Source organism: Pseudogymnoascus destructans, assembly GCF_001641265.1.
Source record: "Pseudogymnoascus destructans isolate 20631-21 unplaced genomic scaffold scaffold_20, whole genome shotgun sequence".
Classification (NCBI taxonomy): domain Eukaryota; kingdom Fungi; phylum Ascomycota; class Leotiomycetes; order Thelebolales; family Thelebolaceae; genus Pseudogymnoascus; species Pseudogymnoascus destructans.
The window spans coordinates 45,756-68,104 of NW_020167539.1; the positions used below are offsets into that span (position 1 = coordinate 45,756).

At 45.5% G+C, this 22,349-nt stretch overlaps 3 protein-coding genes across 3 annotated transcripts; 2 read left to right on the plus strand and 1 right to left on the minus strand.

The window, feature by feature from the left end:
* Positions 1-2,086: 2,086 nt before the first annotated feature.
* On the plus strand, positions 2,087-2,620 carry VC83_07353 (uncharacterized protein; the record flags this gene model as incomplete). Its single annotated transcript, XM_024470926.1, has 2 exons — positions 2,087-2,136; positions 2,200-2,620. 2 exons carry the CDS (start codon positions 2,087-2,089, stop codon positions 2,618-2,620), a joined length of 471 nt encoding a protein of 156 aa, XP_024321510.1.
* A 484-nt stretch (positions 2,621-3,104) lies between these two features.
* VC83_07354 (uncharacterized protein) lies at positions 3,105-3,491 on the minus strand (the record flags this gene model as incomplete). The annotated part of the gene is made up of 1 exon (XM_024470927.1): positions 3,105-3,491. The coding sequence occupies one exon, from the start codon at positions 3,489-3,491 to the stop codon at positions 3,105-3,107; it is 387 nt and encodes a 128-aa protein (XP_024321511.1).
* Positions 3,492-13,251: 9,760 nt separating this feature from the next.
* Positions 13,252-13,745, plus strand: VC83_07355 (uncharacterized protein; the record flags this gene model as incomplete). Its single annotated transcript, XM_024470928.1, has 2 exons — positions 13,252-13,291; positions 13,339-13,745. 2 exons carry the CDS (start codon positions 13,252-13,254, stop codon positions 13,743-13,745), a joined length of 447 nt encoding a protein of 148 aa, XP_024321512.1.
* Positions 13,746-22,349: the final 8,604 nt, after the last annotated feature.

Below are 22,349 nucleotides of genomic sequence, written 5' to 3' on the forward strand. Positions count from 1 at the left end.
ACGTTTCTTCTGTGTAACGTCTGGGTCAATGATTTCTGTACGTAAGCCAATTGGTGGCTCCGTGTCTGGGTTACTTTTTTGAAATTCATGTAGGTCCTTTTCCCGTGTACGTTCTGCCTTCCATGCATCGATGCCAGCACGGAGCTGCATCTTACGCTCAACGTTCACCATGCGTGTTCTCTCTCTTTTCTCCCGTGCTTCTTCTAAAAGTTGCTCCCTTACCTTCTTCTCATAAATCCTTTGCCGTGCATGTTCAACTGTAATAGCACCACCTTTTTGAATAGATTTCCGACTTCTAACCTTCCGCTGTCGTTGCTCGGTCATAATAGTAGTAATTTGTACAAGCTCTGACTGGAACAGCTCAGCCTCTGTTAAGTGAGTTTGGATTTCAGTATAAGAAGATGCCCACTTTTGCCGTGATGGTGAACTAAGGATCTTATCAAATGTTTGACTCCATGTTGAAAGATCATAACTTGCTTGAAATGCGCGTTGTGGTGTTTCTAAAACTTCTGGTTTTGCATATATAGCAACCTTCTCTTGAATCTTTTCATAGTTAGGTGGCCAAATACCTGCGTCTCTAAAAGACTTGATACAGTTACCCTTTGTAAATGTCTGCTTACGGATAGTAGACAAGTCTCTAAAGAAAGATATAACATTATAATCTGTATCAAAATTCCGGATTGCTTGTTGAATTGCACGTCGGTGCCAATGTTTATATTGTGCAAACACAGTAACATCTAGCGGTTGTAGAATATGCGTAAGATGAGACAGAAACACATGTAAGAGTATATTGTGTTGATGTGCAAGTATTATAAACTCTGGAACTTCATGTGAGACATGAGAGTCCATTATTAACAATTTTGTTCTTATAGACGGTGTATGTTGAATAAAATGCTGTAGATATTCCGTTGCAAGCTCAGAGTTTGTATATCCGGAATCGGATACTGCAACTTTCTCATCACCGTGTAGATTGTCATGGTACCAATTTCCATGTGTAATTTTCCTTGTATAATAAGGAACGGTGGAAGTGCAATGCCAGCAGCTGAAATTGTCTCTATAACTGTAAGACTTTGTCTGTTCTCTGGAGCTTGTATATAAAGCTATAAATATTAGAATAATATAAAGTAAGATAAGTAGAAACAACTTACCTCCTTTACTGCAGATGGTACCAACACATGTTCACCGGTGCTCATTCCTACACGGAATCCAACTTCATCAAAGTTGTAGATATCACCTGCAGTAATATCTAGTTGATTACACACATCTTTAAATTCATAAAACCATTCTTTAATAGCTGATACTTCATGAGATGCAACCCGTGCTGCTTCAATTGGCCGGGTTTTTATTGTATGGAAGTTGTGTTGTTGTGTCTTAATCCATGTCTGGAACCACCGTTGTGATGGTGGTGCACGTGTTGGAGTTTCTACTGCACGTAGTTGGCAGATGGCACTGAAAACCATAGGCTTAGTTGCACCGTACCCATTTTCGTACGAGCGTTGGATGTATCTTTGTATAGCTGTAACTTGTACATCAGACAGTACTCTGTTCTGGCCTCCGCGTGGCACAGCGGTGCGTTGTGGTGATGCGCGTCGTTGTCGTAGTCGTATAGTCAGGAGCGTACTTGGGTTTACTCTGTACATCCGTGCTACTGTAGCACTCTTCTCTGTTGGGTTTTCATTTAAAAATTCAATGGAATTTAAAAGAGCTTCATTTTTATTTACTTCAACTACCGGCATAGTTGTGGTTGTAGTTGTGCTCGTTGTCGGTCATTGGTCGGTCGTGTCGCGTCGTCAGTTCGCTCCCGAAGTGTCCCACAATCGCTTTCGCGTCCCAGTTCGCTTTCGCCAACCGCCTCCAGGCGGTGGTTTGAGAACCAACGATTAGATATTTACTTAACATAAACTATAAACGGAAGCCGCGTTGTTCTAGACCCGGAATGGGTTATCACGTGAGTGCTATCTTGTAATATAAGGTGATATTTATTTAACTTCTAATTCTCTTAAGTTATACATCACAACCTCAAAGCGAAATAGCAATTTATACACATCACAGCGTCATACAAAAAACAACAGATTCTACAGAAAAAATGGTGTTCTCCAAGGTCGCAAACAGGGAGGAGCCAGTATATGATGCAACGTGAGATATCCCCACCTCAGAAGTCCCTTGGGGTTCAACAAACAAGCCACTAACACATGATAGACGCCCATTCCCAGCCCTCAAAGTCCTATACCACTACAAAGTCCTCAGCGCCCCAGGAAATTCCGTGCTTGCACTCAAAGTCACCTTTCCCCCAGGAGGGTCCACGCCACCTCATACCCACGCAGGCGCATTCGTTGCAGTCCACGTGCTAAGCGGATCCGTCCTGAACAAGATGGACGATGACCCCATGACAATTAAGAATGCTGGCGACAGCTTCTACGAGGCTCCTGGGTGCAGACACCGCATCAGCGATAACGCCTCGGAGACGGAGGAAGCTGTCATAATCGCCATGCTTATGCTGAGTACTGAGAAGATGGACGAGATTGTCAACAAGGAAGGAGCGGCCGGACTGCTCGTCATTGACGAGGAATATCGCGAGGCGCAGATGGAAAAGCTTCAGGCGCAACACGGAGCGAAGTGAAGTCGAGTCTACCGCTTGGGATGGGCAAAGTTGCAGAAATCAGTCTCAGGACGAAATGTCTAATTCCTCCATATTGGTGGCCAAAATCCCGTTCTCCCGCATGATGTTCTTGCTCTAGTGTTGGTTGCCTGCCAGAAAATCGCCCCGCACAACCTTTCCTCTCCACTTAACCCAACTCTTGTTTTCAATCTTCACTACCACCCTTCTACCCTCCCTTTGGCGAATGCCGACTGGTTCTGTAGAAATGCTCTTAATTCACTGTCTGTCGGTATGGTATGCCTCTTTTCCATAACTTTTGTGATATGAATTCCAGTTCCACTCAACAGAGTTTCCAAAGTCTCTCTGGTTACAAACTTGCTCTCCCCTCGATCAGACAGATTGAATGCTAAAAATCTATCCGGCAGAGCATTATATGAGACCGAGTGCACAGCATGCATACACTCTCCATATAAAATATACCGCTGTGGGAAGTACTTGTCTCGATTCAATAACCCAAATAATTCCTCGCTATGTCTCGCCATCCAAAATCGAGTTTCTTGAACTGGCTATGCGAGCTCGAGTTCACAAACTGAGATCTGTTCTGTACCAACAGTTGTCGACCTGAAGACAAGCTAAAGGCCATATTCGCGCCATCGACTTTTTCTGTGATCACCACAGTGCATCCGGGTGAGAGTGCAGGCGCAGAGGGGAGTAGAATATCATCTGAACCAATGGCACCAAGATGGATAAGATGGGCTGTGCGAGGGAAATTTAGGAGTCCAAAAGTAGGCGAGAGGCGAGAGATTAGATCTTCAGACGCCACAAAGGACTTCACGGTGAGCACTGCCTTAAACCCCTCTTTCAACTCTGGCGCGGAAAACTGTTCCGACATCTGTTTCACCGCATTCAGCACCCTTGGTCCTAGGGAAGCATAGGGTGGTCAGTCGCTAGGCGCGCCAAACGCATAGCTCAGTATCGTAGCTCAAAAGCTTGAAGTTGCTCGGTTCCTGCTGTCAATTTCTTGATATAACGACGGACTAGTGTAGTAATATCCGTACGAGCTTGTATGTTAAATTAAGAAGCTCATTTGCTGCCCGTAAGGTAGTTTCGTTCGAAAGTGAGCTATTCACAAAGACTTGATCGAAAATATCAAATTAGGTTGGTGTTTTAGGTCTTTCTAGCTCATGAGTCAGTGTTGCCAATAGTGCATCTTGGCAATATATTGGAATGAAATTCCCATATTGTATTACAATCATATACTCGGTGTTCCACCCACTCGCTTCGCTCGTAGGTGGCGACAGCGATCTATGCACGCGACAGCGATATGTGCATGTACACCGCCACTTTGATATAGATGAAATAATAATATTTGTCGTAACAACAACCCTCTACGATGCCTTTGAATAGCGATCCAAGTCGAGCTGACCATCTTATTGAGGCCTGGCAGTTCTACTTGAAACAACCAGATACTTATACAATTACTTGGGTTGCCCGCAAGTTTAATGTCAACCGTGAGACACTCCGACGACACATTACTACCCCTCTCCTTCCCCGCGGGGGTCAAAACCGAGTTTTATCTCAAGAACAAGATACTGCAGTTTGTCAATTTATATATGACCAACTTAAGCGTGGGGTCCCTGCAAACCGATCAATGGTTTTACGGGCTGTTGCGGACTTGCGACCCGATCGTACGATCCCATCGCAACGGTGGTTGCAATGCTTCCTTAAGGCACACCCTGAATTCCACTCGATTCATACGAAAACTTTAAATACGCATGAAAGCAGGCACAAAAGAAAGAGGTGTTTGAGGAATTTTTCCTTACATATAACGCACTTATTACAAAACACAACATTAAGCCATATAACTTATGGAATGTTGACGAGACTGGCTACATGCTTGGATGTTATAAATCTACAGCTGTTATTGTGCCGATTGGCGTAAAGCAATGGACTGTTGATAATCCTGAGAATTGGCTCTCTGTTACTGTGATTGAGGGAGTAAATGCAAGTGGTACAGCAATTGCAGAAGCCATTATCATTCCGGGGAAACTTCATATGGACTCATGGTATAATGATAACCTTGAGCCAAATGCTCTTGTTATCGTTAATGAGAGTGGGTATTCAAACGACGACATTGCAATTCAATACCTCATGCATTTTATTCAACTATCTGCAGAGCATATGGCACCAGACGACACCCGCCTCCTATTACTCGACGGCCATGACTCTCATAAAACGGAGCACTTTCTCACATTAGCAGAAGAGCATAACGTTGTTATTTGCTGCCTTCCTGCTCATACTACGCATCTACTACAACCTCTTGATGTAGCAGTTTTTAAGCAGTGCAAACACTTCCATCAAAAGGCACTTGATCAAGCAGTACGTAGCTATGACTATGAGTATAAGCTACGTACGTTCCTTTCCAACCTTCCACAAATCTGACGGCAATCCTTAACTGTCGGGACAATTCAATCAGGTTGGAGAAATGCAGGACTATATCCATATAATCCTCCACTAGTAATTGATAAAATACAAGAGACCCGGAATCAAACACCAGACTATGAGCCATTTGCTTCGTACAACCTTATCTCAACTCCAAAAACTAGTGTGCAAACTATACAGGCAGTTAAACATTGGCAGAAGAGAGTAGAGGCAGCTTTCTTATCACCGTCAAGAGAAGGGTTTCAATTATTTGCATGTGGAACTACAGTTGTTTTACATCGGGCTGAGCTCTATAAGACCGAGCTTGACATTGTTACCTTACGGTCAGCAGAGCAGAAAACAGCAAAGGCAAGGGCACAGAAATCGCTACAGAAGGGGGGGCAGTTATATGCATCAGATGCCTGACTGTTACGTGAGGAGAAGGAAGCAAAATTACAAGCAAAGGCAGAGGCAAGAGTAGCAAAGGAATCAAAGCAAATAGTAAAGCAGCTACAGGTGCAACAACGGAAAATTGAAATCGAAGAGCGAAGGGTTGAGAGGAAGAGGGTAGCAGAGCAGAAGAAGGTTGGGTTAAAATCCAAAGTGATAATTTTACGGTATGGTAAGGATCATAGTGATAGTAACATTGAGATTAGTAGCGACAGTAGTAGTGGAGATAGTGATAGTAGCTCTATTGATTTTATTATTTAATTATATAGTTACATAACGTACATGTATAGCGAAAGCGCCAAACAAGCGAAAGCGCCAAAATGATGCGGTGACCAAACCCCCCAACTAAATGTTAAATTCCTCAACAACAAAACATGCCCCATAAAAACGATGAAAGCCAATGCTAGCTATCCAGGCTATGCAAAGCGACCCAAAGTTACGCCTTCGAGTTGCTGCTAGGATCTATTCTGTGGACCACCGCAAGCTAGGTCGTCGTCTAGAAGGTGTACCTTCACGACGCGATATCCAAGCCAACTCACGGAAATTAACTAACCTAGAGGAGTCCGTCCTTGTTCAGTATATACTCGACCTAGCTGCCAAAGGGTTTCCTCCTCGGCTGTCTGTTGTTGAAGATATGGCAAGTCGACTACTTGCAACACGCGACGCGTCACGCGTTGGGTCGCGTTGGGCTTCAAACTTTGTTAAGCGGCGTGTAGAGCTCCAGACACGCTTTCAGCGCAAATACGACTACCAGAGGGCTAAGTGCGAAGATCCAAAAGTTATTAATGGCTGGTTTGAGCTTGTGCGTAACACAATTGCGAAATATGGTATCGATGAAGCAGATATCTACAACTTTGATGAGACTGGGTTTATGATGGGCGTTATCTCAACTGCTATGGTTGTAACAAGCTCAGACGGGCGGGCAAAAGCAAAGAAGGTACAGCCTGGTAATCGGGAATGGGTTACAGTAATCCAAGGCGTTAGTTCTCAAGGTTGGGCAGTACCACCATTTATCATTGTTGCAGGCAAAAACCACCTTACATCTTGGTATGAGAATAGTGGATTTTCAAGCGATTGGGTGATTTCTGTTACTGAAAATGGCTGGACTACAAACGAGAGAGGCATGGATTGGATTCAGCACTTTGAGAAGCATACAAAGGCTCGGAGTGTTGGTGGTTATCGCTTGTTAGTCCTTGATGGTCATGAGAGCCACCACTCAGATGAGTTTGAGGAGTACTGCAAGGAACACAACATTATTACGCTTTGTATGCCTGCTCACTCTTCTCATCTACTCCAGCCACTTGATGTTGGCTGTTTCGGCCCGTTAAAGCAGGCCTATGGTCGGCAAATTGAAGATATGATGCAGGCTCATATTTCTCATATTACAAAGGATGACTTCTTTCCTGCCTTCCACGCTGCATTTAACACTACAATGACGGAAAGTAACATTCGAGGCGGGTTCCGAGGGGCAGGGCTTCTTCCATTTGACCCTGAGAGAGTGATATCTACACTTGATCTTAAGTTAAGGACACCAACGCCTCCAAGCTCCCGCCCAGGTACTGCTCAACCTTGGGTTTCTCAGACACCAAACAACCCAATTGAAGCTATGTCACAGTCTACATTTATTAAAACTCAGATTTCACGCCATCAAAATAGCTCTCCAACCTCAATCTATGCAGCTGTTGACCAGTTTACAAAGGGTGCATCGCAAATAATGCATCAATTAGCACTGCTAAAGGGAGAGAACCAAAACCTACGACAGGCAAATGAAGTACTAAGCAAGCGCCGGAGAGCTAGGAAAACACGACTACAGCAAGGAGGATCACTTAGTCAACAAGGGGCGCAAGAGCTACAGGATGAGAGGGATGTTGTGCAGCAGGTAGAGCAGGAAATAAGGGCAAGCCGTGGTCGGAAGCCAAGGGAAGAAACCCGTGCCCGTCGCTGTGGCAAGTGTGGTGAGACTGGGCACAATGCGCGCACGTGTCAGATTGTAATAGACACCTCTGAGGAAGAGGACTCCGAGTAGTTTCAATTGATTTCTAATGTTGTGGTAGATTTATCGCAATGTTTGTCGTGAGGGTAGATAATTTTGGCGCTTTCGCTTGTTTGGCGCTTTCGCTATACATGTACGTTATTTACTATAAAGATTATTATAATTACCTGTTGCTCGAAAGCCACTCTTAATATTATGCTCTGTAAATGCAGCTTTATACGCTTTTTTAAAGGCAGAGAGGAACTCAAGCTTTGTGATATGGTGAATATGGCGTCGTACGAGACCCTCGACCTGCTTTCCATACGAGGACTTTAGTGGGCTAAAACACCCAACATCAAGAGGCTGGAGGAGGTGTGATGAATGTGGTGGCATACAGAGGGTAATAATTAGGTGCTCTTGACAATACTGTTAGAATTCGACTGAAATATGTGACTCGTGGTCATCAAGAATTAGGAGACGATATACTCCTTTCGTACGACTCTGAGTATGTTTCTCAAAATGCTGAATCCACTCAAAACCAATTGCATTTGTAGTCCACCCGTTTTCACTTAATGTAATCACCCAATCGCGTGGGAGTTGTACCTCGTCATCGTTATACCATGACGAGAGGTGGGTTGCTCCTTTGAAAATAATGAATGGAGGCATTGACCACCCGTACGAGTTGATTCCTTGTATAATTGACACCCATTCTCGATTTCCTGGCTGTGTAGCTTTCGGACGATTCCTTGACTCTGAGCTAGTGACTACTTTAGCAGTAGCAATCATTCCCATTAAGAACCCAGCTTCATCAAAGTTGTATATATCCTCCTCTTGAATTCCGTATTTTGCGACCGTGTTTCGTACGAGCTTAAACCAGTCTCTGATAATCACTGGATCTTCACAAAGAGCTCTTTTATAGTCGTATTTTCGTCCAAACTTCATTAATCTCCGTACGACGCGTGATAAAGTTTGAGGTCCAATTCTTACCTACAGGTGACGCGTCGCGTTCAGCGAGGAGTAGGTCCGCCATTTCTTGTACAGCAGCTGGCCGAGGTGGGAATCCACGTGAATCAAGGTCGAGAATGTATCGTACGATAGCTTCCTCTTCTTGAGAAGTAAGCCTTTGAGTATTTGAGGGTGTGTTGCATCGGGGAGCTGTTCCTTTATCCTATCACGAAGGGTTTGAGGAGGTATATCGTATGCTATTGCAGCAGCTCGTACGCTTCGAAATTGATATAATTTAATTGCTTGTATAGCTAAAAGAATCCTACCTTCTTGATTAGAAGAATAAGCTTGTGTTGGAGACATATTAGTTGTATGGAAGGAAGACACGTTTTGGTGGTTATTTTGCATGGTTCGACCGGGTGCACAGTTCGATTGGGAAATAAGTTAACGCTAATAAAGCTTGGCAATATAATATATTGCAGTCATATAACGTGCATGTATAACGAAAGTGCCAAACAAGCGAAAGTGCCAAAATATCGCGACTACCCCATAAGAATTGCGATAAATCCACCACAACAATATAAATTAATTAAAACTACTCGAAGTCCTCTTCCTCAGACCTGTCTATTACAATCTGACAAGTGCGCGCATTGTGTCCAGTCTCACCACACTTGCCACAGCGACGTGCATGGGTTTCTTCCCTTGGCTTCCGACCACTACTTGCCCTTATTTCTTGCTCTACTTGCTGCACAACGTCCCTCTCGTCCTGTAGCTCCTGTGCTACCTGTTGACTAAGTGATCCTCCTTGCTGTAGTCGTGTTTTTTTAGCTCTCCGGCGCTTGCTTAGCACTTCATTTGCCTGTCGCAGGTTTTGGTTCTCTGCTTTTAACAATGCTAATTGATGCATTATTTGCGATGCACCCTTTGTAAACTGGTCAACAGCTGCATAGATTGAGGTTGGAGAGCTATTTTGATGATGCGCAATTCGGTTTTTAATGAAAGTAGACTGTGATACAGCTTCAGTTGGGTTATTTGGTGTCTGAGAAACCCATGGTTGAGCGGTGTTTGGGTGAGAGGTTGGAGGTGTTGGCGTCTTAAACCTAAGGTCAAGTGTAGACATTACACTCTCAGGGCTAAATGGAAGAAGCCCAGCACCTCGGAACCCTCCCTGAATATTGCTTTCTGTCATTGCAATGTTAAATGCAGCGTGGAAGGTAGGAAAGAAGTCATCCTTAGTAATGTGAATAATATGAGCCCGCATCATATCTTCAATTTGCTGACCGTAAGCTCTCTTTAATGGGACAAAACAGCCAACATCAAGTGGTTGGAGTATATGGGAAGAGTGAGCAGGCATACAAAGCGTAATAATGTTGTGTTCTTTGCAGTACTCCTCATACTTGTCTGAGTGCTGGCTCTCACGACCATCAAGGACTAACAAGCAATAACCACCAACAGTCCAGGGCTTTGTGTGCTTCTCAAAATGCTGAATCCAATCCATACCTCTCTCGTTTGTAGTCCAGCCATTTGCAGTAACAGCGATTACCCAATCTGCTGGACATCTGCTATTCTCATACCAAGATGCAAGGTGGTTTTTACCTGCCACAATGACAAATGGCGGCACTGCCCAACCTTGAGAACTAATGCCTTGGATTACTGTAACCCATTCCCGGTTGCCAGGCTGCACCTTTTTTGCCTTTGCCCGCCCATCTGAGCTCGTTACTACCATTGCGCTTGAGAAGACGCCCATCATAAACCCAGCTCATCAAAGTTGTAGATATCTGCATTGTTGATGCCGTACTTTAGAATTGTGTTCCATACAAGCTCAAACCAGTCTCTGATAATCACTGGATCTCCGCACTTAGCCCTCTGGTAGTCATATTTTCGCTGGAAGTGTGTCCAGAGCTCTACTGGCACTTAACAAAGTTTGGAGCCCAATGTGACCCGACGCGTGGCGCGTCGCATGTTGCAAGTAGTCGATTTGCCATATCTTCAACAATAGACAACTGAGGAGGGAACCCTTTAGCAGCTAAGTCAAGTATATACTGAACAAGAACTGATTCCTCTAGGTTACTTAATTTCCGTAAGTTGGCTTGGATATCGTGTCATGAAGGTACGCCTTGTAAACGGTGATGTAGCTTGCGGTGGTCTACGGAATAGATCCTAGCTGCAACTTGAAGGCGCAAATTTGGGTCGCTTTGCATAGCTTGGATAGCTAGCACTAATTTGCTTTCATCATTTTTATGGCGCATGTTTTGTTGTGGAGGAATTTAACATTTAGTTGGGGGGTTGGTCACTTTCGCTTGTTTGGCACTTTCGTTATACATGCACGTTAACGTGCATGTATAACTAAAGTGCCAAACAAGCGAAAGTGCCAAAATCATGCGGTGACCAACCCCCCCAACTAAATGTTAAATTCCTCCACAACAAAACATGCGCCATAAAAATGATGAAAGCAAATTAGTGCTAGCTATCCAAGCTATGCAAAGCGACCCAAATTTGCGCCTTCAAGTTGCAGCTAGGATCTATTCCGTAGACCACCGCAAGCTACATCACCGTTTACAAGGCGTACCTTCACGACGCGATATCCAAGCCAACTTACGGAAATTAAGTAACCTAGAGGAATCAGTTCTTGTTCAGTATATACTTGACTTAGCTGCTAAAGGGTTCCCTCCTCAGTTGTCTATTGTTGAAGATATGGCAAATCGACTACTTGCAACATGCGACGCGCCACGCGTCGGGTCACATTGGGCTCCAAACTTTGTTAAGTGCCAGTAGAGCTCTGGACACACTTCCAGCGAAAATATGACTACCAGAGGGCTAAGTGCGGAGATCCAGTGATTATCAGAGACTGGTTTGAGCTTGTATGGAACACAATTCTAAAGTACGGCATCAACAATGCAGATATCTACAACTTTGATGAGCTGGGTTTATGATGGGCGTCTTCTCAAGCGCAATGGTAGTAACGAGCTCAGATGGGCGGGCAAAGGCAAAAAAGGTGCAGCCTGGCAACCGGGAATGGGTTACAGTAATCCAAGGCATTAGTTCTCAAGGTTGGGCAGTGCCGCCATTTGTCATTGTGGCAGGTAAAAACCACCTTGCATCTTGGTATGAGAATAGCAGATGTCCAGCAGATTGGGTAATCGCTGTTACTGCAAATGGCTGGACTACAAACGAGAGAGGTATGGATTGGATTCAGCATTTTGAGAAGCACACAAAGCCCTGGACTGTTGGTGGTTATTGCTTGTTAGTCCTTGATGGTCGTGAGAGCCAGCACTCAGACAAGTATGAGGAGTACTGCAAAGAACACAACATTATTACGCTTTGTATGCCTGTTCAATCTTCCCATATAACCACTTGATGTTGGCTGTTTTGGCCCATTAAAGAGAGCTTATGGTCGGCAAATTAAAGATATGATGCGGGCTCATATTATTCACATTACTAAGGATGACTTCTTTCCTGCCTTCCACGCTGCATTTAACATTGCAATGACAGAAATGTTATGGCTAAGTGCTAGTGCTATGGCTAGCGCTTACGGCTACAACCTCACGTGATGGATAACATTGGATATCATCGATATTATGTTATCCATGTTATCCATGGGGATCCACGGAATATCAGGTGATGGATAACATCGGATATCATGGATATTATGTTATCCATGTTATCCACGGATATCCTTTTGGCATGACGCCACTATATAAGTAGATAGTATTTCCTTAGATAGGAGCTTCGTGCTCAACTCAATATAGTATTCTTTACAATACTGTAACGTGTTACTTGGAAAGCCTTTGTGTTTAATCCCCTGCCTCCTCTGTCAAGTCAACCTTACACAAGAAACCTCTGTATCTTCTCTCATTTAGAAGTCAGCGTTACACTTTGAGCACCACTTCCATGAGGTACCGGCTTATACACAAAGCAACATGTTGGCTGTAGGATCCAAGGGAAGGTCGGGGCTGCGCCAACCCCAGCTACACAAACTCCAGCTATGCCAATGCCTTCTCAGGCTATCCCACCTGAGGATGAAGACATGCCTGATGCTGAACCAGTCGTCATAGAACTCTGGGAAACCCTACACGTCAAGTTGCCTGACACCTATTCCGGCAACCGCAGAGAACTTGAAGTGTTTCTACTCCATTGAGTTATACACGCACTTCAATGATGACAAGTTTCCAACCAATGAGAGTTACGCCTTATGGACATCCTCATATCTTAGAGAATCTTTGATGGGTAGAACCCTTCCTTAAGGACTACTTTCAATATGAGGACACCTGTGGTACAATGACTACTACCAGAACTATGTTTGGTACTTGGAAGGGGTTCAAGAAGGAGATTCGCCGCATGTTTCGAGATATCGATGAGGTCAAAACTGCAGAAGACCATCCGTACAAATTGAAGCAGAATGGTAGCACCCTCACATACGCTACGGAATTCCAAGGATATGGCAACCAAACCAATTGGGATACCCACGCGCTCATTAGCGATTATTGTCGTGGACTAAAGAGCCATGTCCGTATGGAACTCGCGCGTATGGAACATCAACCAAAAGACATGGTCTCACTCATCGAACATACAGTCCGGATCGACAACCGGCTGTACATGTTCCAGAAGGAACGACGAACTTACGACAGCCCAAAGAAGAGTTATAAGTATCGAGGTAACGAAGGTCGAAAAAGAGAGAATTATTCTCGAGACAACCGATGGTCAGACTCTATGGAACTCGATGCCACCTTCAACCAAGGCAACTGCCTACACATCCCTGATATGGAGCAACAGCTTAAAGAACGGCTTTGTTTCAACTGCAACAAACCTGGACATATGGCATGAAATTGCAAACAACCAAAGAAAAGGAACAGCGGACGAAAGTATGGCAAACAGCTCAATGCCACTTGGAAAGGTCAGGGCTGGTATGATGCCCCGTGAGGACAGCTATGTGCCACGTTAAAAGGAAAAGAGAACTGGAGTATTACTACTCAGGATCTCGAGGAATTCCACTTGTCAAACAGAGAAGATAAGAATGACGACAACAAACTCACTAGCTCTCAAAAGCACCGGTTACAAGCATTTGAGGAAATAGCAAGTAAGACTCTCTTTAAGGAACAACTGCCAGGAGCAGTAAGAACCTTCAGGGAAGCCATGCTTCAGGAGACGGTCGATCAAGAAATTCCTGTGCCCAAGCCACCAATGAGCTGGCAGGACACTACACAAGACTGGGAGGTTGCAGTTCGCACAATCAGGTGCCGACCAGAATACCCTCACCAGCAGGAACCGTGTGGAGCAAAATACACGGAGAAGGAAGCCACAGGATGGCTAGAGTACAAGCTCTGCGAAAACAACGTCCAGGACACTATCGCAGATTAGAGAATCAATGACATAACCACCCTAAGAATGAGGTATATGAGGCTCGACTAAACAACCTGTTACGAGTATTACAACAACTAGAACAGGAGGGAGAGTATGAAGCATCACAGCTTGCAGAAATCTGGGATGCAAATAAGTATCCTTCCCAGGAAAGCATCCCAAGAGAAGAAAGGGGAACACGAGTGTTAGAAGCACACGAACAACTACGCCACGAAGCAGAACGAAGAAGAGAAAGGGTACCAGTTCTACGACCATTAGAATATGCTGAACATGATGGATTTTCCTCAGACGGTTATTCCTCAGACGATTCAAAAAACTAGGAGTCCTCGGCAGTAGGCCACTGCCGAGCGACACAAAGAGGCCTAGTACAAACCAGCTATGTGCCACAACGGGCGGCATACAGCTATATGTGGTTGCTAAGATACAACAGCAACACCTCCGAGCTATGATAGACTCAGGAGCAACGGGCAGCTTTATGACAAAGAAAGTAGCAGACACACACAGTTTCAGGACGCAACTGAAGACCGACCCATACCCATTAATGGTTGTAGATGAAGAGCCCATCTCAACTAACAATGGAATGGTGACCCACGAGACAGTCCCATTAGAAATGGTCATGCTACGCGGACACAAGGAAACGATACAGTTTGATATCGTGCACATGGACAATTATGCATGCATACTTGGTATACCGTGGTTCAAGAAACACAACCCCCAGATCGACTGGTGGATGAGAAAGTTGTGATGAGCCAGTGCACATGTGAACAACAAACGGACACGACGCAGAAGGAGAAAACCTCCAAAGACCGGAAGGAGTTATGTGCGACCACCGAGTCTGATGACCTAGCCCAGGCATCCTCACTGAAGCAAATACCAGTGGAGTATAAGGAACACGAGCAGTTATTCTGGGAAGGCCCTAACGAAGAGGTGCTTCCTAAGCACCAACCATGTGATCATGAGATACCTATCATGGAAGGAAAGAGTCCACCGTTCGGACCAATATATCAGATGTCAGCAGCAGAGCTGGACATACTGAAGGAATACATTGACAAGAACCTCGCGAAACGGTTCATTCGACCATCGACATCACCAGCAGGAACTCCAATACTATTTGTGCCAAAGAAGGACAAGAAGCTAAGACTCTGCATGGACTATCGAGGAACGAATAATGTCACTATCAAAGATAGATATGCCTTATGTCATACTGACATTCGTTGCACTCAGTTTGCTATCAAACTCAAGAGCAAACTTGGAAATCTCCTCCTCAAACCTACAAGTCACTATACATATTTTGGCTTATCACACCAACAACAAGAGCAATACTACTCAACGATTGCTACAACCATCTATGATTCATTACACGTCATCGCTCCTTAGTTACTGGGCCGATATTACCACATAGCATATCTCTACAACCCTCTATGATTCATTACAAGACATCACTCATACTACCACATGACATATCTCTACCAACTAGAGGCCTAGGAGCATGAACGATAGCTCTAAAAGCTCCTACAAACCTCTATGATTCATTACATGTCATCGCTCTTTAGTTACCCACAAGATTGGTTAAGTTATGACATAATTTGTCTGTGACATAATTTGTCTATGACATAATTTGTCTATAGGGGTACTCTGACCTTGGACCTCCTTTTACTTCCTATAGGCTACGAACGTAAGAGATGGTTCTATGGGATTCTCTTACGTCGACTACAGTTACCAAGCCTGGTAAGTCATGGAAAGTCTTGGAAAATGAGAGAACTACATTCCTTTAGCATAAATAGGATTGCCCTTTCCTTAAGAAAGGGCAAGCAGACAATACAGTAAATCGACTATCACATACTTCCACGTCTTTTCCAAGCTTCCAAGCATTCATCTTGTTACTCCTTGAAAAATCAGTGAGGTGTTAACCTCTGACTTACCCCTGAGTTCCCAGACTCAACATTTGTTGCAACTTGTCTGAACCACTTCACTACATCACACACCTGATTGCTGCGTTATGGAATAGTCTAAGCTACGACCCTTTGGCTCTGTTTTCTAAGACAGTGTGTTGTCTTAGTAAATTCATCCCTTCCTTGGGTGGCTAGATTCTCACATCTGGTGCACCCACCATTACACCTTGTCTGCTTCAAGCTTCAACTATTTCTATAGCAGCACTTCGATACTACAATGGAGGATGACCAAGCTCCTACAACTACTGCTGAACAGCAAATGCAACAACTGTTTGCCTTTATACAAAATATAGCAAACAAACTTGAGAATTTGGAAAACACCTTTCAAGCCAACACTTCAGCAACACAATCCTCAACTCAGACACATCATACAGAGCTTCCCACAGCTCCTCTGGCTATGTCGGGTACCCCAGGTGCACTTCCTAAAGTGCAAACACCAGATTTATACCATGGAGACAGGAGGAAGTTGAAGGGATTTCTTATGCAACTGGACATCTACTTCACCCTCAGGCCTCATCAGTTCACCTCAGACATTCAGAAGATATATTTCGCTGGCAGCTACCTCCGTGGATCTGCATTCAACTTCTTTGAGCCATATCTTAGAAGACTTAGTGGCAACAACCAAAATACCACTACACCTTTGATTACCTCTTATGACCAGTTTCAAGAGGAACTTACCAGGACCTTTGGAGACATCAACGAAACTGCTACAGCAGAAAGAGAGCTACAGAAGCTATGTCAAAAGACCTCTGCTGCTCAGTATACAACAGAATTTAGGAGAAGCACTTCTCACTTGACTTGGAATGAAGAAGCCTTAGTCTTCACTTACTACCAAGGGCTCAAGAGCTCTATTAAGGATGAACTCAGCAAAGAAGAACGCCCTACAACACTTTAAACACTTATAGAGAAAGCTGTCAGACTTGATGATAGGCTTTTTGAAAGAAGAAAGGAGAAGAACCAAGACTGGCATCCAACAAGAAATTCAAACAATTACACCTCTACACCAACTGCTAAGGACTCAGCATCTGAACCTATGGACTTAGACGCCTCTATAAAGAGATCTACAGCAAATCCAGCACCTCAGCCTACAAGAAGCCCTCAAAAACTGAAAAGGGGTAAACTTACTCCTCAAGAAAGAAAACACAGAATGGACAACAACCTTTGTTTATACTGTGGCAAAGGGGGGCACAGAATTCAGGAGTGCTATTCAGCACGGGGGAGTGCTGATTCAAAACATATAGCAGCCTCAGACACAGTCACAGCTGTTATTCCTGAAAAACTTGAAAAATCCCCACCAGGCACAACTTCAACTGAGACTACAACTTCTCCCCTAGACAACAAAGATGTGTCGATGGTGCTTTCTCAGAGTTTCACACACCTGTTAATCCCTATTCAACTCCATTTCAAACAACAGGTGTTATCTACAAGGGCTATGATAGACTCAGGGGCAACAGGCAACTTTATATCTCAAGACCTCATCTTGACACACCAGTTACCTACAATTCCCAAACGCACTCCAGAGTTGCTCCGAGTCATTGATGGAACACCTATCAGTTCAGGTTCCATTACCTGCAACACCCCAGTACTCAAACTTGAGATTCCCCTAGGAAAATCAACATTTTCAGACACCATCTCTTTAGATGTTATACCAATGAAGTACCCAGTCATCCTAGGTCTTGCATGGCTTCAAAGGCATGATCCAACTATCAATTGGAAGCATTTATCGCTTGGGTTTAGCCCAAATCCTGAGCTCAATACTGAAAAAACCCTTCAAGCCTCAGTTACCCCTATTCAGTGTTACGACGGAACAAGAAGGCTGGCCAACTACAGGACAGGAAGGAGGGAGGTGCATGAGACCGGCCCTGGTACCTGGAGGGGCAGCGGGGAATAGTAGTTCCGAAAGTATCACGTGACGGACTCGCAGGATGATGAGAAGAATCCTAAGAGTCCAGGACTCCGAGGACTCAAGTGAGTTCCCAGGAGTCCACTAGGCACGACGCCACTATATAAGTAGATAGTTAGTTCTTAGATAGGAGCTTCGTGCTCAACTCAATACAGTATTTGTTATATACTAGTAACGTGTTACTTGAAGCCTTTGTGTCTGATCCCCTGCCTCCTCTGATAAGTAAACCTTTACGCAAGAGAACCTCTGTGTCTTCTATCATTTAGAAGTCAGCGTTACACTTTGAGCACCACTTCTACGAGGCACTGGCTCATACACAAAGCAACATGTCTGTCGTCAGTTCGAAGGGGAAAACCCCCACCATGCCAACTTCGTCTCAGAGGTCTAAGCCTGAGAATGAAGAGATGCCCGACGCACCCACCGTCAACGAACTCAAGGAAACTCTACGCGTCAAGTTGCCCGACACTTACTCCGGCAACCGAAAGGAACTTGAGGTGTTTTTGCTACAGGTCGAACTGTACCAGCACTTCAATGACGAGAAGTTTCCCACCCAGGAGAGCTATGCCCTGTGGACTACGTCCTACCTTAGGGGGGAAGCCCTGCGATGGGTCGAACCATTCCTCAAGGATTATTTCAAATATGAAAGTACCAATGGAAGCATGGCAACTACCCAAGGCATGTTTGGCAGTTGGAAAGGATTCTGTAAGGAAATCCGTCGCATGTTCGGCGATATCGATGAGATCAAGACTGCGGAAGACCATCTGTACGCACTAAAACAGACTGGCAGCACTCTCACGTATGCCACGGAGTTCCAGAGATACGGCAATCAGACCGGCTGGGATACCAGCGCACTCATCAGCTACTATCGCCGTGGGCTGAAGAGTAATGTCCGAATGGAACTTGCACGCATGGAAACTCAACCAACGGATATGGTGTCTCTCATCGAGCACACCGTCCGAATCGATAACCGGATGTATGAATTCCAGAAGGAACGTCGAACCTACGACAACCCAAAGAAGTACAACAGGTACCGAGGGAACGAAGGCCGAAGACGGGACAACCACCCACGAGACAATCGTTGGTCAGACCCTATGGAACTTGATGCCACATTCAAAACCGGACGACCCCGTGACCCAAAGAAGGAGAGACAAGTTAAGGAACGACTCTGTTTCAACTGCAACAAACCTGGCCACATGGCCCGGGACTGCAGGCAGTCAAAGAAAGGGGACAGTGGAAGGAAGTTCGGCAAGCAACTTAACGCCACCTGGACAGCACAGTTGAACGCAACGTTTGTGAGCAAACAAGACTGGGGAATAAACGGCGAAAGCACCCCAGAAGACGAGAGCTCAGACGAAGGGTCGGAGGCGGAATCGTTCACCGTCTCAGAACAGGAGACCTTCGACGAACTCGCACCCACAGGTCCAATGAGTCCTCGGTGCAAGGATGTAGTAAAAGGCATGGCCAGACACGCGCATGAGAAGATTAGGAACGCGAGAAACGAACCTAACAGCCGGAGGAGGATCCCTACGCTTAAAGGAATCTACACAAACCTACTGCAGGGATTACCACAAGAATGTCTAGTGGATGACTGCAAGGACGACCTCTGGAGATACTACGACCAACTAACGAATACCCGCAGGCTGCTTGGCACGTCCCCAGATGTAGCTAAGTTGGAAGCCCAAGAAGCGGAAGAACTGGAGAAGGATGTCGAGCATATGGCTAAACTGAAGAATATGAAAAGCGTCAAACTTTACTACCAGGACCGCAGGAGAGCCCTGGAGAAGTACGACGAGAAAGCCAGAGATATGCTCCGACGGGAAAATGCAAGACCCACTCCACTCATCGAAAGGAGAGCCATGGAGCAACTAGACACGTTCTCCACGCCTCCGAGGGAAGATAGTGCATGGGTGAGAGGACAGCGGGAACTATCAACGACAGACGCAACAGAGACTGATTATCCCTGGCACGCGTATGTCTACTGGGAGTATTGCAGCGAAGATGACTGCAAGCTCCACTGGAAAAAGAAACACCAGAATCAGTTGTTTCCTTGATCCTCGCCCAGGATACACTTCAGAGACACAGAGCAAGTTCACGCCCTCAGGCGAAGCCAGTCTGAAGGGGACTTGCCTATCAAAAGCGAACAGGTATACGAAAGATATCTACACCTGCTGAACGACGCAGCAGAGACAGGGAGACGATCTCCCCCAGGACCTCCATTGGAAGCGGATGAATACTATCCCTCCTCGGACGAGTCAAAAAACTAGGAGTCCTCGACGGTAGGCCACCGGCGAGTGACACGAAGAGGCCTAGTACAGACCAGCTATGCGCCACGATGGGCAGCATGCAACTATATGTGGTCGCTAAAATACAACAGCGACACCTCCGAGCAATGATTGACTCCGGAGCGACGGGCAACTTTATGACAAAGAAAGTAGCAGATACACAGGGCTTCAAAACAACAATGAAAGCCGAACCATACCCGTTAATGGTCATAGATGGAGAGCCCATCTTGACTAATGAAGGAATGGTGACCCACGAAACGGTCCCATTAGAAATGGTCATGCTACACGGGCACAAGGAAACGATTCAGTTTGACATCGTGCACATGGACAACCATGCGTGCATCCTTGGTGTGCCATGGCTCAAGAAACACAACCCCCAGATCGACTGGTGGAACGAGAAAGTTGTGATGAGCCAGTGCGCGTGTGAACAACGGACGGACACGCGACAATGCGAGCAACCGTCCCAGGGCCGGAAGGAGTTATGTGCAACCTCCGAGCTCGATGACCTAGCCCAGGCATCCTCACCGACGAGTATACCAGTGGAGTACAAGGAATACGAGCAATTATTCCAGGAAGGCCCTAAGAACGAGGCGCTTCCTAAGCACCAACCATGGGATCACGAGATACCCCTAGAGAAAGACAAGAGTCCACCGTTCGGACCAATATATCAGCTATCAGAAAAAGAGCTAAAGGTACTCAAGGAGTACATTGATGATAACCTAGCAAAAGGATTCATCAAACCATCCACATCACCCGCAGGAAGTCCGGTGCTTTTCGTACCAAAGAAAGACGGCTCCCTACAGTTATGTGTGGACTATCGAGCGTTGAACAACATCACAATCAAGGACAGGTATGCCCTGCCGTTAATCAACGAACTACACGATAGATTTCAAGGAGCAAAGATCTTCAGTAAGCTAGATCTGCGAGGAGCATACAACCTGATCCGAATCAAGGCTGGGGAAGAGTGGAAAACAGCATTCTGCACCCGCTATGGCCTATTCGAGTATCAAGTCATGCCCTTTGGGCTAACAAATGCACCCGCATCCATGCAACGACTGATGAATGATGCTTTGCATGAATACTTAGACATCTTTACCATTGTCTACTTAGACGACGTCCTGGTGTATTCAGCAACCAAGGAGGAGCATGTCAAGCATGTCAAACTCGTCCTGAAGAAACTAAAGGAGTACAGCTTACTCCTCAAACCAGAGAAGTGCGAGTTCCATAAAAACCAAGTCGAATTCTTGGGTTACATTATCGGAACGCACGGCATCAAGATGGACCAAGCAAAAGTAACGGCAGTGTTGGAATGGCCAACACCGACCACGGTCAAGGAAGTGCAAGCCTTCCTAGGCTTCGCCAACTTCTACCGAAGATTCATCTCGGGATATTCCAAGGTAGCTCAACCACTCACGGAGCTTACCAGAAAGGATCTCAAATTCAAATGGACGGACAAGGCAGAGGCTGCTTTCCAGGAACTTAAGACGAAGTTCACGGAAGCACCTATCCTTGCTACATTTGACCCTGCAAAGAAGATCATCCTCGAAACGGACTCTTCTGACTTCGCAATTGGAGCATGTCTGAATCAACCAGACGAGAACGGTAAGTTCAAACCAATTGCGTACTACTCTAGGAAACTGTCACCCGCGGAACTTAATTACGACATCCACGACAAAGAGCTACTGGCTATTGTCGTTGCCTTTGAGCAGTGGCGAGTATATCTTGAGGGACCCACCTACCCTGTGCAGGTATGGACGGATCACAAGAACCTCATATACTTCACCACGACCAAGGTTTTAAACCGCAGACAAGTCCGCTGGGCAGAAACCCTCGCAGCCTACAACTTCACGATAACCTATCGCAAGGGCTCCGAGAATGCAAGAGCAGATGCTCTCAGCAGACGGACCGACTACGCCGGCCCAAAGGAAGAAAGACATAGAGCAATTCTGAAGAAAACAGATGCAGGAATACAGTACAACGAGTTACTAGCGACGATCTCAGTCATCGAAGATACAGAACTCGAGGAAAGACTCAAGAAAGCTTACGCAACAGACGAATGTGCCAAGCGAGTCTTGTCCAAAGTCGAAGGCGACTTCGCCATCGACGAACAAGGATTGATTCGATACAAAGGGTTAGTGTATGTCCCAAGTCAAATGAGACGCCCGCTGGTGCAAGAACAACACTCGTTACCAGCACACGGTCATCAGGGAGTAACACGAACCTTCGAACGAATCACTCGACACTACTACTTCCCAGGTATGAGGAAGCAGGTAGAGACAGTGGTAAGAGAGTGCGACATTTGCAGCAAGTCAAAATCCAATAGGCATCTGCCATACGGACAACTCAAGTCGACACCAGTACCAAAAGGAGCGTGGAAATCAATAGCTTTGGACTTCATCGTCAAGCTTCCACCCTCCAAGGACCCGTTAACAGGAATAGAATACGACTCTATCCTCGTCATCACGGA